Source organism: Hypanus sabinus, unplaced genomic scaffold (genome assembly GCF_030144855.1).
Source record: "Hypanus sabinus isolate sHypSab1 unplaced genomic scaffold, sHypSab1.hap1 scaffold_1542, whole genome shotgun sequence".
NCBI classification, from domain to species: Eukaryota; Metazoa; Chordata; class Chondrichthyes; order Myliobatiformes; family Dasyatidae; genus Hypanus; species Hypanus sabinus.
Window position 1 is genome coordinate 62,404 of NW_026779619.1, and position 16,331 is coordinate 78,734.

At 55.3% G+C, this 16,331-nt stretch overlaps 1 protein-coding gene across 1 annotated transcript in view; it reads left to right on the forward strand.

Annotated features, from left to right (window-relative positions):
- The window catches only part of LOC132387119 (AMP deaminase 3-like), a gene marked incomplete at its 3' end in the record, with an annotated part of 42,655 nt that extends 27,338 nt beyond the window's left edge, over window positions 1–15,317 (forward strand). Inside the window, exons 2-5 of the mRNA XM_059959474.1 lie at window positions 8,515–8,644; window positions 9,411–9,605; window positions 11,637–11,768; window positions 15,154–15,317. Coding sequence (XP_059815457.1) covers window positions 8,515–8,644; window positions 9,411–9,605; window positions 11,637–11,768; window positions 15,154–15,317 — 621 coding nt within the window. The remainder of the gene's footprint in view (window positions 1–8,514; window positions 8,645–9,410; window positions 9,606–11,636; window positions 11,769–15,153) is intronic.
- Between the last annotated feature and the right edge of the window lie 1,014 nt (window positions 15,318–16,331).

Below are 16,331 nucleotides of genomic sequence, written 5' to 3' on the forward strand. Positions count from 1 at the left end.
GTACAAACCCCTCTCCTGTCTGCCCTGGCGTATAAACCCCTCTCCTGTCTGACCTGGCGTTTAAACCCCTCTCCTGTCTCCCCTGGTGTATAAACCCCTCTCCTTTCTGCCCTGGCGTATAAACCCCTCTCCTGTCTGCCCTGGCGTATAAACCCCTCTCCTGTCTCCCCTGGTGTATAAACCCCTCTCCTGTCTCCCCTGGTGTACAAACCCCTCTCCTGTCTCCCCTGGCGTATAAACCCCTCTCCTGTCTCCACTGGCGTATAAACCCCTCTCCTGTCTCCCCTGGCGTATAAACCCCTCTCCTGTCTGCCCTGGCGTGTAAACGCCCTCTCCTGTCTGCCCTGGCGTATAAACCCCTCTCCTGTCTCCCCTGGTGTATAAACCCCTCTCCTGTCTGCCCTGGCGTATAAACCCCTCTCCTGTCTCCCCTGGTGTATAAACCCCTCTCCTGTCTCCCCTGGTGTACAAACCCCTCTCCTGTCAGCCCTGGCGTATAAACCCCTCTCCTGTCTGCCCTGGCGTATAAACCCCTCTCCTGTCTCCCCTGGCGTATAAACCCCTCTCCTGTCTCCCCTGGCGTATAAACCCCTCTCCTGTCTGCCCTGGCGTATAAACCCCTCTCCTGTCTGCCCTGGCGGATAAACCCCTCACCTGTCTCCCCTGGTGTATAAAACCCTCTCCTGTCTGCCCTGGCGTATAAACCCCTCTCCTGTCTGCCCTGTCCTATAAACCCCTCTCCTGTCTCCCCTGGTGTATAAACCCCTCTCCTGTCTCCCCTGGTGTATAAACCCCTCTCCTGTCTCCCCTGGTGTATAAACCCCTCTCCTGTCTCCCCTGGTATACAAACCCCTCTCCTGTCTCCCCTGGTGAATAAACCCCTCTCCTGTCTCCCCTGGTGTATAAACCCCTCTCCTGTCCCTCCTGGTGTTTAAACCACTCTCCTGTCTCTCCTGGTGTATAAACCCCTCTCCTGTCTCCCCTGCTGTACAAACCCCTCTCCTGTCTGCCCTGGCGTATAAACCCCTCTCCTGTCTGCCCTGGCGTATAAACCCCTCTCCTGTCTTCCCTGGTGTATAAACCCCTCTCCTGTCTCCCCTGGTGTACAAACCCCTCTCCTGTCTCCCCTGGTGTATAAACCCCTCCCCTGTCAGCCCTGGCGTATAAACCCCTCTCCTGTCTCCCCTGGTGTATAAACCCCTCTCCTGTCTCCCCTGGTGTACAAACCCCTCTCCTGTCTCCCCTGGTGTATAAACCCCTCTCCTGTCTCCCCTGGTGTATAAACCCCTCTCCTGTCTGCCCTGGCGTATAAACCCCTCTCCTGTCTGCCCTGGCGTATAAACCCCTCTCCTGTCTGCCCTGGCGTATAAACCCCTCTCCTGTCTCCCCTGGTGTATAAACCCCGCTCCTCTCTCCACTGGCGTATAAACCCCTCTCCTGTCTCCCCTGGCGTATAAACCCCTCTCCTGTCTGCCCTGGCGTTTAAACCCCTCTCCTGTCTGCCCTGGCGTATAAACCCCTCTCCTGTCTCCCCTGGTGTATAAACCCTTCTCCTGTCTGCCCTGGCGTATAAACCCCTCTCCTGTCTGCCCTGGCGTATAACCCCCTCTCCTGTCTCCCCTGGTGTATAAACCCCTCTCCTGTCTCCCCTGGTGTATAAACCCCTCTCCTGTCTCCCCTGGTGTACAAACCCCTCTCCTGTCTGCCCTGGCGTATAAACCCCTCTCCTGTCTGCCCTGGCGTATAAACCACTCTCCTGTCTCCCCTGGTGTGTAAGCCCCTCTCCTGTCCCTCCTGGTGTATAAACCCCTCTCCTGTCCCTCCTGGTGTATAAACCCCTCTCCTGTCTCTCCTGGTGTATAAACCCCTCTCCTGTCTCCCCTGTTGTATAAACCCCTCTCCTGTCTGCCCTGGCGTATAAACCCCTCTCCTGTCTCCCCTGGTGTATAAACCCCTCTCCTGTCTGCCCTGGCGTCTAAACCCCTCTCCTGTCTGCCCTGGCGTATAAACCCCTCTCCTGTCTCCCCTGGCGTATAAACCCCTCTCCTGTCTGCCCTGGCGTATAAACCCCTCTCCTGTCTGCCCTGGCGTATAAACCCCTCTCCTGTCTCCCCTGGTGTATAAACCCCTCTCCTGTCTGCCCTGGCGTATAAACCCCTCTCCTGTTTGCCCTGGCGTATAACCCCCTCTCCTGTCTCCCCTGGTGTATAAACCCCTCTCCTGTCTCCCCTGGTGTATAACCCCCTCTCCTGTCTCCCCTGGTGTATAAACCCCTCCCCTGTCTCCCCTGGCGTATAAACCCCTCTCCTGTCTGCCCTGGCCTATAAACCCCTCTCCTGTCTGCCCTGGCGTATAAACCCCTCTCCTGTCTCCCCTGGTGTATAAACCCCTCTCCTGTCTGCCCTGGCGTATAAACCCCTCTCCTGTCTGCCCTGGCGTATAAACCCCTCTCCTGTCTCCCCTGGTGTATAAACCCCTCTCCTGTCCCTCCTGGTGTATAAACCCCTCTCCTGTCCCTCCTGGTGTACAAACCCCTCTCCTGTCTCCCCGGTGTATAAACCCCTCTCCTGTCTCCCCTGGTGTGTAAGCCCCTCTCCTGTCCCTCCTGGTGTATAAACCCCTCTCCTGTCTGCCCTGGTGTATAAACCCCTCTCCTGTCTGCCCTGGCGTATAAACCCCTCTCCTGTCTCCCCGGTGTATAAACCCCTCTCCTGTCTCCCCTGGTGTATAAACCCCTCTTCTGTTTCCCCTGGTGTATAAACCCCTCTCCTGTCTCCCCGGTGTATAAACCCCTCTCCTGTCTCCCCTGATGTACAAACCCCTCTCCTGTCTCCCCTGCTGTATAAACCCCTCTCCTGTCTCCCCTGCTGTATAAACCACTCTCCTGTCTCCCCTGGCGTATAAACCCCTCTCCTGTCTCCCCTGGCGTATAAACCCCTCTCCTGTCACTTCTGGTGTACAAACCCCTCTCCTGTCTCCCCGGTGTATAAACCCCTCTCCTGTCTCCCCTGGTGTGTAAGCCCCTCTCCTGTCCCTCCTGGTGTATAAACCCCTCTCCTGTCCCTCCTGGTGTATAAACCCCTCTCCTGTCTGCCCTGGCATATAAACCCCTCTCCTGTCTCCCCTGGCGTATAAACCCCTCTCCTGTCTCCCCTGGTGTATAAACCCCTCTCCTGTCTCCCGTGGTGTACAAACCCCTCTCCTGTCTGCCCTGGCGTATAAACCCCTCTCCTGTCTGCCCTGGCGTATAAACCCCTCTCCTGTCTCCCCTGGTGTACAAACCCCTCTCCTGTCTCCCCTGGTGTATAAACCCCTCTCCTGTCTCCCCTGTTGTATAAACCCCTCTCCTGTCTGCCCTGGCGTATAAACCCCTCTCCTGTCTCCCCTGGTGTATAAACCCCTCTCCTGTCTGCCCTGGCGTATAAACCCCTCTCCTGTCTGCCCTGGCGTATAAACCCCTCTCCTGTCTGCCCTGGCGTATAAACCCCTCTCCTGTCTCCCCTGGTGTATAAACCCCTCTCCTGTCTCCCCTGGCGTATAAACCCCTCTCCTGTCTCCCCTGGCGTATAAACCCCTGTCCTGTCTGCCCTGGCGTATAAACCCCTCTCCTGTCTGCCCTGGCGTATAAACCCCTCTCCTGTCTCCCCTGGTGTATAAACCCCTCTCCTGTCTCCCCTGGTGTACAAACCCCTCTCCTGTCTCCCCTGGTGTACAAACCCCTCTCCTGTCTGCCCTGGCGTATAAACCCCTCTCCTGTCTGCCCTGGCGTATAAACCCCTCTCCTGTCTCCCCTGGCGTATAAACCCCTCTCCTGTCTGCCCTGGCGTATAAACCCCTCTCCTGTCTGCCCTGGCGTATAAACCCCTCTCCTGTCTCCCCTGGTGTATAAACCCCTCTCCTGTCTGCCCTGGCGTATAAACCCCTCTCCTGTCTCCCCTGGTGTATAAACCCCTCTCCTGTCCCTCCTGGTGTATAAACCCCTCTCCTGTCCCTCCTGGTGTTTAAACCCCTCTCCTGTCACTCCTGGTGTACAAACCCCTCTCCTGTCTCCCCGGTGTATAAACCCCTCTCCTGTCTCCCCTGGTGTGTAAGCCCCTCTCCTGTCCCTCCTGGTGTATAAACCCCTCTCCTGTCCCCCCTGGTGTATAAACCCCTCTCCTGTCTGCCCTGGCGTATAAACCCCTCTCCTGTCTGCCCTGGCGTATAAACCCCTCTCCTGTCTCCCCTGGTGTATAAACCCCTCTCCTGTCTCCCCTGGTGTATAAACCCCTCTCCTGTCTCCCCTGGTGTACAAACCCCTCTCCTGTCTCCCCTGGCGTATAAACCCCTCTCCTGTCTCCACTGGCGTATAAACCCCTCTCCTGTCTCCCCTGGCGTATAAACCCCTCTCCTGTCTGCCCTGGCGTGTAAACGCCCTCTCCTGTCTGCCCTGGCGTATAAACCCCTCTCCTGTCTCCCCTGGTGTATAAACCCCTCTCCTGTCTGCCCTGGCGTATAAACCCCTCTCCTGTCTCCCCTGGTGTATAAACCCCTCTCCTGTCTCCCCTGGTGTACAAACCCCTCTCCTGTCAGCCCTGGCGTATAAACCCCTCTCCTGTCTGCCCTGGCGTATAAACCCCTCTCCTGTCTCCCCTGGCGTATAAACCCCTCTCCTGTCTCCCCTGGCGTATAAACCCCTCTCCTGTCTGCCCTGGCGTATAAACCCCTCTCCTGTCTGCCCTGGCGGATAAACCCCTCACCTGTCTCCCCTGGTGTATAAAACCCTCTCCTGTCTGCCCTGGCGTATAAACCCCTCTCCTGTCTGCCCTGTCCTATAAACCCCTCTCCTGTCTCCCCTGGTGTATAAACCCCTCTCTTGTCTCCCCTGGTGTATAAACCCCTCTCCTGTCTCCCCTGGTGTATAAACCCCTCTCCTGTCTCCCCTGGTATACAAACCCCTCTCCTGTCTCCCCTGGTGAATAAACCCCTCTCCTGTCTCCCCTGGTGTATACACCCCTCTCCTGTCCCTCCTGGTGTTTAAACCACTCTCCTGTCTCTCCTGGTGTATAAACCCCTCTCCTGTCTCCCCTGCTGTACAAACCCCTCTCCTGTCTGCCCTGGCGTATAAACCCCTCTCCTGTCTGCCCTGGCGTATAAACCCCTCTCCTGTCTTCCCTGGTGTATAAACCCCTCTCCTGTCTCCCCTGGTGTACAAACCCCTCTCCTGTCTCCCCTGGTGTATAAACCCCTCCCCTGTCAGCCCTGGCGTATAAACCCCTCTCCTGTCTCCCCTGGTGTATAAACCCCTCTCCTGTCTCCCCTGGTGTACAAACCCCTCTCCTGTCTCCCCTGGTGTATAAACCCCTCTCCTGTCTCCCCTGGTGTATAAACCCCTCTCCTGTCTGCCCTGGCGTATAAACCCCTCTCCTGTCTGCCCTGGCGTATAAACCCCTCTCCTGTCTGCCCTGGCGTATAAACCCCTCTCCTGTCTCCCCTGGTGTATAAACCCCGCTCCTCTCTCCACTGGCGTATAAACCCCTCTCCTGTCTCCCCTGGCGTATAAACCCCTCTCCTGTCTGCCCTGGCGTTTAAACCCCTCTCCTGTCTGCCCTGGCGTATAAACCCCTCTCCTGTCTCCCCTGGTGTATAAACCCTTCTCCTGTCTGCCCTGGCGTATAAACCCCTCTCCTGTCTGCCCTGGCGTATAACCCCCTCTCCTGTCTCCCCTGGTGTATAAACCCCTCTCCTGTCTCCCCTGGTGTATAAACCCCTCTCCTGTCTCCCCTGGTGTACAAACCCCTCTCCTGTCTGCCCTGGCGTATAAACCCCTCTCCTGTCTGCCCTGGCGTATAAACCACTCTCCTGTCTCCCCTGGTGTGTAAGCCCCTCTCCTGTCCCTCCTGGTGTATAAACCCCTCTCCTGTCCCTCCTGGTGTATAAACCCCTCTCCTGTCTCTCCTGGTGTATAAACCCCTCTCCTGTCTCCCCTGTTGTATAAACCCCTCTCCTGTCTGCCCTGGCGTATAAACCCCTCTCCTGTCTCCCCTGGTGTATAAACCCCTCTCCTGTCTGCCCTGGCGTCTAAACCCCTCTCCTGTCTGCCCTGGCGTATAAACCCCTCTCCTGTCTCCCCTGGCGTATAAACCCCTCTCCTGTCTGCCCTGGCGTATAAACCCCTCTCCTGTCTGCCCTGGCGTATAAACCCCTCTCCTGTCTCCCCTGGTGTATAAACCCCTCTCCTGTCTGCCCTGGCGTATAAACCCCTCTCCTGTTTGCCCTGGCGTATAACCCCCTCTCCTGTCTCCCCTGGTGTATAAACCCCTCTCCTGTCTCCCCTGGTGTATAACCCCCTCTCCTGTCTCCCCTGGTGTATAAACCCCTCCCCTGTCTCCCCTGGCGTATAAACCCCTCTCCTGTCTGCCCTGGCCTATAAACCCCTCTCCTGTCTGCCCTGGCGTATAAACCCCTCTCCTGTCTCCCCTGGTGTATAAACCCCTCTCCTGTCTGCCCTGGCGTATAAACCCCTCTCCTGTCTGCCCTGGCGTATAAACCCCTCTCCTGTCTCCCCTGGTGTATAAACCCCTCTCCTGTCCCTCCTGGTGTATAAACCCCTCTCCTGTCCCTCCTGGTGTACAAACCCCTCTCCTGTCTCCCCGGTGTATAAACCCCTCTCCTGTCTCCCCTGGTGTGTAAGCCCCTCTCCTGTCCCTCCTGGTGTATAAACCCCTCTCCTGTCTGCCCTGGTGTATAAACCCCTCTCCTGTCTGCCCTGGCGTATAAACCCCTCTCCTGTCTCCCCGGTGTATAAACCCCTCTCCTGTCTCCCCTGGTGTATAAACCCCTCTTCTGTTTCCCCTGGTGTATAAACCCCTCTCCTGTCTCCCCGGTGTATAAACCCCTCTCCTGTCTCCCCTGATGTACAAACCCCTCTCCTGTCTCCCCTGCTGTATAAACCCCTCTCCTGTCTCCCCTGCTGTATAAACCACTCTCCTGTCTCCCCTGGCGTATAAACCCCTCTCCTGTCTCCCCTGGCGTATAAACCCCTCTCCTGTCACTTCTGGTGTACAAACCCCTCTCCTGTCTCCCCGGTGTATAAACCCCTCTCCTGTCTCCCCTGGTGTGTAAGCCCCTCTCCTGTCCCTCCTGGTGTATAAACCCCTCTCCTGTCCCTCCTGGTGTATAAACCCCTCTCCTGTCTGCCCTGGCATATAAACCCCTCTCCTGTCTCCCCTGGCGTATAAACCCCTCTCCTGTCTCCCCTGGTGTATAAACCCCTCTCCTGTCTCCCGTGGTGTACAAACCCCTCTCCTGTCTGCCCTGGCGTATAAACCCCTCTCCTGTCTGCCCTGGCGTATAAACCCCTCTCCTGTCTCCCCTGGTGTACAAACCCCTCTCCTGTCTCCCCTGGTGTATAAACCCCTCTCCTGTCTCCCCTGTTGTATAAACCCCTCTCCTGTCTGCCCTGGCGTATAAACCCCTCTCCTGTCTCCCCTGGTGTATAAACCCCTCTCCTGTCTGCCCTGGCGTATAAACCCCTCTCCTGTCTGCCCTGGCGTATAAACCCCTCTCCTGTCTGCCCTGGCGTATAAACCCCTCTCCTGTCTCCCCTGGTGTATAAACCCCTCTCCTGTCTCCCCTGGCGTATAAACCCCTCTCCTGTCTCCCCTGGCGTATAAACCCCTGTCCTGTCTGCCCTGGCGTATAAACCCCTCTCCTGTCTGCCCTGGCGTATAAACCCCTCTCCTGTCTCCCCTGGTGTATAAACCCCTCTCCTGTCTCCCCTGGTGTACAAACCCCTCTCCTGTCTCCCCTGGTGTACAAACCCCTCTCCTGTCTGCCCTGGCGTATAAACCCCTCTCCTGTCTGCCCTGGCGTATAAACCCCTCTCCTGTCTCCCCTGGCGTATAAACCCCTCTCCTGTCTGCCCTGGCGTATAAACCCCTCTCCTGTCTGCCCTGGCGTATAAACCCCTCTCCTGTCTCCCCTGGTGTATAAACCCCTCTCCTGTCTGCCCTGGCGTATAAACCCCTCTCCTGTCTCCCCTGGTGTATAAACCCCTCTCCTGTCCCTCCTGGTGTATAAACCCCTCTCCTGTCCCTCCTGGTGTTTAAACCCCTCTCCTGTCACTCCTGGTGTACAAACCCCTCTCCTGTCTCCCCGGTGTATAAACCCCTCTCCTGTCTCCCCTGGTGTGTAAGCCCCTCTCCTGTCCCTCCTGGTGTATAAACCCCTCTCCTGTCCCCCCTGGTGTATAAACCCCTCTCCTGTCTGCCCTGGCGTATAAACCCCTCTCCTGTCTGCCCTGGCGTATAAACCCCTCTCCTGTCTCCCCTGGTGTATAAACCCCTCTCCTGTCTCCCCTGGTGTATAAACCCCTCTCCTGTCTCCCCTGTTGTATAAACCCCTCTCCTGTCTCCCCTGGCGTATAAACCCCTCTCTTGTCTCCCCTGGGGTATAAGCCCCTCTCCTGTCTCCCCTGGCATGTAGGCCCCTGTCTCTCACACCCTCTCTAACCGTTCCGCTCCCTTTGACCAGGCGGACCTACTGTAACCAGCGGCTGAAGATGTTGGTGTCTCGTTTCCACCTTCACCAGCTGGCCAATGAGAAAAAGGAGTTTATCGACCTGCAGGAGGCTTCCCACAGTGACTTCTACAACGTGGCCAAGGTGACGGGCGGCTGCAGGAGTGGTCGGGGAGGGAGGGGCAGGATGCCCCACAGAGCTCCTCAACTGAGAGAGGGTGGAGGGAGACGCACGTGGCACTAATGCTCAGGAGGGTGGGAGATGGAGGGAGATCCTGCCTGCGGTTTCGTCTCGAAGAGTCGGGAGAACGGGGAGGAGAGTGGGAAGCGGGAGGGTGATGGGAGGTAGAGGAGGAGGAAGAGCAGGAGGGTAGAAGGCGGAGGAGGGGAAGAGGGTTGTCTATTCCTGCCTGGGGAAGCAGGGCAGATGACTAGTTTCTGCCGGTCTTTTCATGTGCTTTTAACGCAGCACCCAGCCTCCTTATAACATCTCCTCCCACTGCCCCTCCACCTCTCCCTCCCCCCCCATACACTGCCACCTTCCTCCGCGTCCCCCTCTCTCTCCTCCCTGATCCCCATCACTCCACCCCCTCCACTTCACTCTCCCTCCCTCTCTCTCCATCGTCTTTTGCTTCTGTGCCTCTGCCCACTCTCCCCCTCTCTGTCCTCTCTCTCCTACCCGCACTTTCCCCTCTCTACCCCCACTCTCCCCTCCCACTCTCTTCCACCTCCACTTTCCCCTCTCTCCCCAACTCTCCCACTCTATCCCCCTGCTCTCCCCCTCTCTGCCCCCTATTCTCCCCTCTCTGCCCCCTACTCTCCCCTCTCTCCCACTCTCTGCCCTCTACTCTCCCACCCCTCCCTCCCACTCTCTCCCCCCACTCTCCCCCTCTCCTCTCTCTCCCCCACAGGTCGACACGCACATCCACGCTGCGGCCTGTATGAACCAGCACTCTCTGCTGCGTTTCATCCACCACACTTACGCGATAGACCGGGACCGGGAGGTTCACCAATCCCAGGGGCAGACCTTCACCCTGGGGCAACTATTCCAGAGGCTCGACCTCGATCCCGACCACCTCGACATCGACGCCCTCAACGTGCACGCGGTAAGCTGCCCCCCCCTCCGCAACTCCCCTCCTCGCCAACACCCTCCACCTACCTTCCCTCACCCCGCACTTCTCAATTCGTACCCCCCCCCCCGCACTATTAGAGCGTGGAATAATCTCCATCCGACCATAAACACACCATCAAACCCAATTAAATTCAAGACAGCACTTCTACAAATATTTCCTCCAGTTTAAATTGCCTGCGCAATATTTTGGAGGATCAGGAACCAAAAATAGAGATCTGCTAGTTCGTTTAAAAAGATCTGCTAGTTCGTTTAAAAAGATCTGCTAGTTCGTTTAAAAAGATCTGCTAGTTCGTTTAGAAAAGATCTGCTAGTTCGTTTAAAAAGATCTGCTAGTTCGTTTAAAAAGATCTGCTAGTTCGTTTAAAAAGATCTGCTAGTTCGTTTAAAAAGAGCAGCTAGTTCGTTTAAAAAGATCTGCTAGTTCGTTTAAAAAGAGCAGCTAGTTCGTTTAAAAAGATCTGCTAGTTAGTTTAAAAAAGATCTGCTAGTTCGTTTAAAAAGAGCAGCTAGTTCGTTTAAAAAGATCTGCTAGTTCGTTTAGAAAAGATCTGCTAGTTCGTTTAAAAAGATCTGCTAGTTCGTTTAAAAAGAGCAGCTAGTTCGTTTAAAAAGATCTGCTAGTTCGTTTAAAAAGATCTGCTAGTTCGTTTAAAAAAGATCTGCTAGTTCGGTTTAAAAAGATCTGCTAGTTCGGTTTAAAAAGATCTGCTAGTTCGGTTTAAAAAGATCTGGTAGTTCGTTTAAAAAGATCTGCTAGTTCGGTTTAAAAAGATCTGCTAGTTCGGTTTAAAAAAGATCTGGTAGTTCGTTTAAAAAGATCTGCTAGTTTGTTTAGAAAAGATCTGCTAGTTCGGTTTAAAAAGATCTGCTAGTTCGTTTAAAAAGATCTGGTAGTTCGGTTTAAAAAGATCTGGTAGTTCATTTAAAAAGATCTGCTAGTTCGTTTTAAAAGATCTGCTAGTTCGTTTAAAAAAGATCTGCTAGTTCGTTTAAAAAGATCTGGTAGTTCGGTTTAAAAAGATCTGCTAGTTCGTTTAAAAAGATCTGGTAGTTCGGTTTAAAAAGATCTGGTAGTTCGTTTAAAAAGATCTGCTAGTTCGTTTTAAAAGATCTGCTAGTTCGTTTAAAAAAGATCTGCTAGTTCGTTTAAAAAGATCTGCTAGTTCATTTAAAAAGATCTGGTAGTTCGGTTTAAAAAGATCTGCTAGTTCGGTTTAAAAAGATCTGCTAGTTCATTTAAAAAGATCTGGTAGTTCGGTTTAAAAAAGATCTGCTAGTTCGTTTAAAAAGATCTGCTAGTTCGATTTAAAAAAGATCTGGTAGTTCGGTTTAAAAAAGATCTGGTAGTTCGTTTAAAAAGATCTGGTAGTTTGTTTAAAAAGATCTGCTAGTTCGTTTAAAAAGATCTGCTAGTTAGTTTAAAAAAGATCTGCTAGTTCGTTTAAAAAGATCTGCTAGTTCGGTTTAAAAAAGATCTGCTAGTTCGTTTAAAAAGATCTGCTAGTTGTTTTAAAAGCGGTATGGCCGAATGACCGTTTCAACCAACCCGTGGAGAGATTGACCCGCTATCGGGCTGCCGCTCAGTTAATGAGGAGCAGGACACATCGACCTGAGCCGTTTCATTTACTTTCAAACATCGATCGACAGACAGCGCTTAGCATCCTGAGAATATCTCCGGGTTCACACACGTCCCCGTCGCCGGGCCAAAACCAACGTCCTCAGCTCGAGATTGCTCTTAATTTTTGCCCCGCGGGCACAAAGCATTTGCCGTCAGAGGGGGTGCAGTCCGCGCCGACTGAGGTTCCCGTCCGGCCGCGGTCACGGGCCACCGTCCCCGTCCCCGTCGTTACTGCGCCTGCCCCGGCCAATTCCGTGTACAGGCCGCCCCTCCCGGCCGCTTCCAAGTCTCGGTCCAGGAATCCCGGCCAAGCACCCCCGTCAATCGCCTTCTGCCCTTCCCGGTCCGCGATTACCTCCGCTCCATGTGCGATATTCCCGCCTCCAGGACCGGGAGACCTTCCAGCGGTTCGATCGCTTCAACGCCAAGTACAACCCGGTGGGGGCGAGCGAGCTGCGGAGACTCTACCTCAAAACCAACAATCACATCAACGGAGAATATTTTGCCGGGCTGATCAAGGTAAATTATTACCATGGAGACACCGGTCTCTCACCCCACCCCACCCCCCAGAGAGAGAGGGACTGAGAGACACCGGTCAGTGTACAGATCTCCCCCCCAGAGAGAGAGGGACTGAGAGACACCGGTCAGTGTACAGATCTCCCCCCGAGAGAGAGGGACTGAGAGACACCGGTCAGTGTACAGATCTCCGCCCCAGAGAGAGAGGGACTGAGAGACACCGGTCAGTGTACAGATCTCCCCCCCCAGAGAGAGAGGGACTGAGAGACACCGGTCAGTGTACAGATCTCCCCCCGAGAGAGAGGGACTGAGAGACACCGGTCAGTGTACAGATCTCCCCCCCAGAGAGAGAGGGACTGAGAGACACCGGTCAGTGTACAGATCTCCCCCCGAGAGAGAGGGACTGAGAGACACCGGTCAGTGTACAGATCTCCGCCCCAGAGAGAGAGGGACTGAGAGACACCGGTCAGTGTACAGATCTCCCCCCCAGAGAGAGAGGGACTGAGAGACACCGGTCAGTGTACAGATCTCCCCCCGAGAGAGAGGGACTGAGAGACACCGGTCAGTGTACAGATCTCCCCCCCAGAGAGAGAGGGACTGAGAGACACCAGTCAGTGTACAGATCTCCCCCCGAGAGAGAGGGACTGAGAGACACCGGTCAGTGTACAGATCTCCCCCCGAGAGAGAGGGACTGAGAGACACCGGTCAGTGTACAGATCTCCCCCCGAGAGAGAGGGAGAGACACCGGTCAGTGTACAGATCTCCCCCCCGAGAGAGAGGGACTGAGAGACACCGGTCAGTGTACAGATCTCCCCCCCGAGAGAGAGGGACTGAGAGACACCGGTCAGTGTACAGATCTCCCCCCCGAGAGAGAGGGACTGAGAGACACCGGTCAGTGTACAGATCTCCCCCCCGAGAGAGAGGGACTGAGAGACACCGGTCAGTGTACAGATCTCCCCCCGAGAGAGAGGGACTGAGAGACACCGGTCAGTGTACAGATCTCCCCCCTGAGAGAGAGGGACTGAGAGACACCGGTCAGTGTACAGATCTCCCCCCGAGAGAGAGGGACTGAGAGACACCGGTCAGTGTACAGATCTCCCCCCGAGAGAGAGGGACTGAGAGACACCGGTCAGTGTACAGATCACCCATGGGAGTGAGAGGGACTGAGAAACACCGGTCAGTGTACAGATCTCTCCCCTGAGAGAGAGGGTCTGAGACACACCGGTCAGTGTACAGATCTCCCCCCCCGAGAGAGAGGGACTGAGAGACACCGGTCAGTGTACAGATCTCCCCCCGAGAGAGAGGGACTGAGAGACACCGGTCAGTGTACAGATCTCCCCCCGAGAGAGAGGGACTGAGAGACACCGGTCAGTGTACAGATCTCCCCCAGGAGAGAGAGGGACTGAGAGACACCGGTCAGTGTACAGATCTCCCCCCCGAGAGAGAGGGACTGAGAGACACCGGTCAGTGTACAGATCTCCCCCCGAGAGAGAGGGACTGAGAGACACTGGTCAGTGTACAGATCTCTCCCCTGAGAGAGAGGGACTGAGAGACACCGGTCAGTGTACAGATCTCCCCCCCCGAGAGAGAGGGACTGAGAGACACTGGTCAGTGCAGACAGACAGACTTTATTGATCCCGAGGGAAATTGGGTTTCGTTACAGTCGCACCAATCAAGAATAGTGTAGAAATATAGCAATATAAAACCATAAATAATTAAATAATAATAATGTTAATCATGCCAAGTGGAAGTAAGCCCAGGACCAGCCTATTGGCTCAGGGTGTCTGACACTCCGAGGGAGGAGTTGTAAAATTTGATGGCCACAGGTAGGAATGACTTCCTATGACGCTCAGTGTTGCATCTCGGTGAAATGAGTATCTGGCTGAATGTACTCCTGTATCTAACCAGTACATTATGGAGTGGATGGGAGACATTGTCCAAGATGGCGTGCAACTTGGACAGCATCCTCTTTTCAGACACCACCGTCCGAGAGTCCAGTTCCACCCCCACAACATCACTGGCCTTACGAATGAGTTTGTTGATTCTGCTTCCCTCAGCCTGCTGCCCCAGCACACAACAGCAAACATGACAGCACTGGCCACCACAGACTCGTAGAACATCCTCAGCATTGTCCAGCAGATGTTAAAGGACCTCAGTCTCCTCAGGAAATAGAGACGGCTCTGACCCTTCTTGTAGACAGCCTCAGTGTTCTTTGACCAGTCCAGTTTATTGTCCATTCGTACCCCAGGAATTTGTAATCCTCCAGCATGTCCACACCGACCCCTTGGATGGAAACAGCGGTCACATGTGCCTTAGCCCTCCTCAGGTCCACCACCAGCTCCTTAGTCTGTTTCACATTAAGCTGCAGATGATTCTGTTCACACCATATCACAATCTTTCCAACCATAGTCCTGTACTCAGTCTCATCTCCCTTGCTGATGCATCCAACTATGGCAGAGGAGTCATCAGAAAACTTCTGAAGATGGCAAGACTCTGTGCAGTAATTGAAGTCTGAGGTGTAGATGGTGAAGAGAAAGGGGGACAGGACAGTCCCCTGTGGAGCCCCAGTGCTGCTGACCACTCTGTCTGACACACAGTGTTGCAAGCGCACGTACTGTGGTCTGCCAGTCAGGTAATCAATAATCCATGACACCAGGGAAGCATCCACCTGCATCGCTGTCAGCTTCTCACCCAGCAGAGCAGGGCGGATGGTGTTGACCGCACTGGAGAAAACAACATGACCCTCACAGTGCTTGCCGGCTTGTCCAGGTGGGCGTAGACACGGTTCAGCAGGTAGACGATGGCATCCTCAACCCCTAGTCGGGGCTGATAGGGGAACTGAAGGGGGTCTAAGTGTGGCCTAACCATAGGCCGGAGCTGCTCTCGAACAAGTCTCTCCAGGGTCTTCATGATGTGGGAGATCAATGCCAACGGTCTGTAGTCATTGGAGCCACTGGGGCGCGGTGTCTTCGGTACAGGGATGAGTCAGGATGTCTTCCACAGCACAGGAACCCTCTGGAGACTCAGGCTCAGGTTGAAGACATGGTGAAGTACCCCACATAGCTGGGGGGGGGGCACAGGCTTTGAGCACCCTGGGGCTGACACCATCCGGGCCTGCAGCCCTGCTTGGGTGGACACGTCTCGGCTGTCTTCTCACCTGTGCAGCGGTGAAGCCCACCGTGGTGGTTTCAGGTGTGGGGAGGGTGGGGGCCTGTGAGGAGGGGTAGGAGGGGAGAGTGTTGGTCGGGGGGGGCCGGCAGCAGACGAATCATGCGGGGGGCGGGCTGAAGAACAGGTTAAGCTCGTCGGCCCAGTCTGCATGGCCTCCCCTCCCCCCCCCCCCCCAGTCAGTGCGCGGATCCCCCCGGGATGCGTTTCTCCTCCGCAGGAGTATGCCGATTCAATGGACGACGCCTCAAACCAGTTTGCTGAGCTCCGGATCTCCATTTACGGCAACAGCCCCGACGAGTGGAACCAGCTGGCCGCTTGGTTCTTCGACCAGAGAGTCTGCTCGCCCAAGATCCGCTGGATGGTGCAGGTCCCACGGATCTAGTGAGTTAAATCCCACGGGAGAGTCCGGGGCCGGGGGCGTCCCGAGCGGCGGAAGGGGCACATTTCCAGTCGTTGCCCCCCCCCCCCCCCCCCGGCTCTCCCTTGCTCTTCGGCTTCCTCTGATCGGGCCGACTTTCGCTCCAACCCACCGTAGGCGGGCTCCTGCCTCGCTCCCCAGCCCCCTCGCCCTCCTGACCCCTCCCCCTCTCTCCTGCCGTCCCTCACAACCCCTGCCTCCCTCCCTCGCTCTCCTTCTCTCTGATCTTCACTCAGAACCCCCGTCTCTGTCCCTCGCTTACTCTCCCCTCTTTCTGTTCCCTCTGTCCAACCTTCCCTCACAGTCCCCATCACTCTCTCTCTCTCTCTCTCTCTCTCTCTCTCTCTTCCCACTCGTTAACCTTCATTCGGAGCCCCCATCTCCGTCCCTCACTTACTCTCCCCTCTTTCTGTTCCCTCTGACCAACCTTCCCTCACAGTCCCCATCACTCTCCCTCTCTCTCTCACTCACTCTCTCTGTCTCACATTCTCTCTCATTCTCTCTGTCTCTCTCTCCCCTCTCTCTGTATCTCTCCCTCTCTCTGTCTCACACTCTCTCTCTGTATCTGTGTCCCTCTCTCTTTCTTTATCTCGCTCTCTCGCAAACACACAACAGCGTCTCTTTTCCACACTCTGAAAATCAGCCCTCTCCCTCTCATTCCCACGCTCTCCCTGATCCACCTCCCTCACCGAGCTGAATCTAGCCACTCTCCCCCACAATAAATCCGCTCCTCACAACAGACAGAGATGCCTCACATTCACTCGCTGTCAGACCCCTCACTCTCCCCACCTCAGACAGCAAACACCCTAGTAACCCTCTGGCATTCTCCCCCACATTAACCCCCACCCCCTCTTTCCCCCACAGTAACCCCCACCCCCTCTTTCCCCCACAGTAACCCCCCACCCATTTTCCCATAGTAACCCCCTCTTTCCCCCACAGTAACCCCCACCCCCTCTTTCCCCCACAGTAACCCCCCA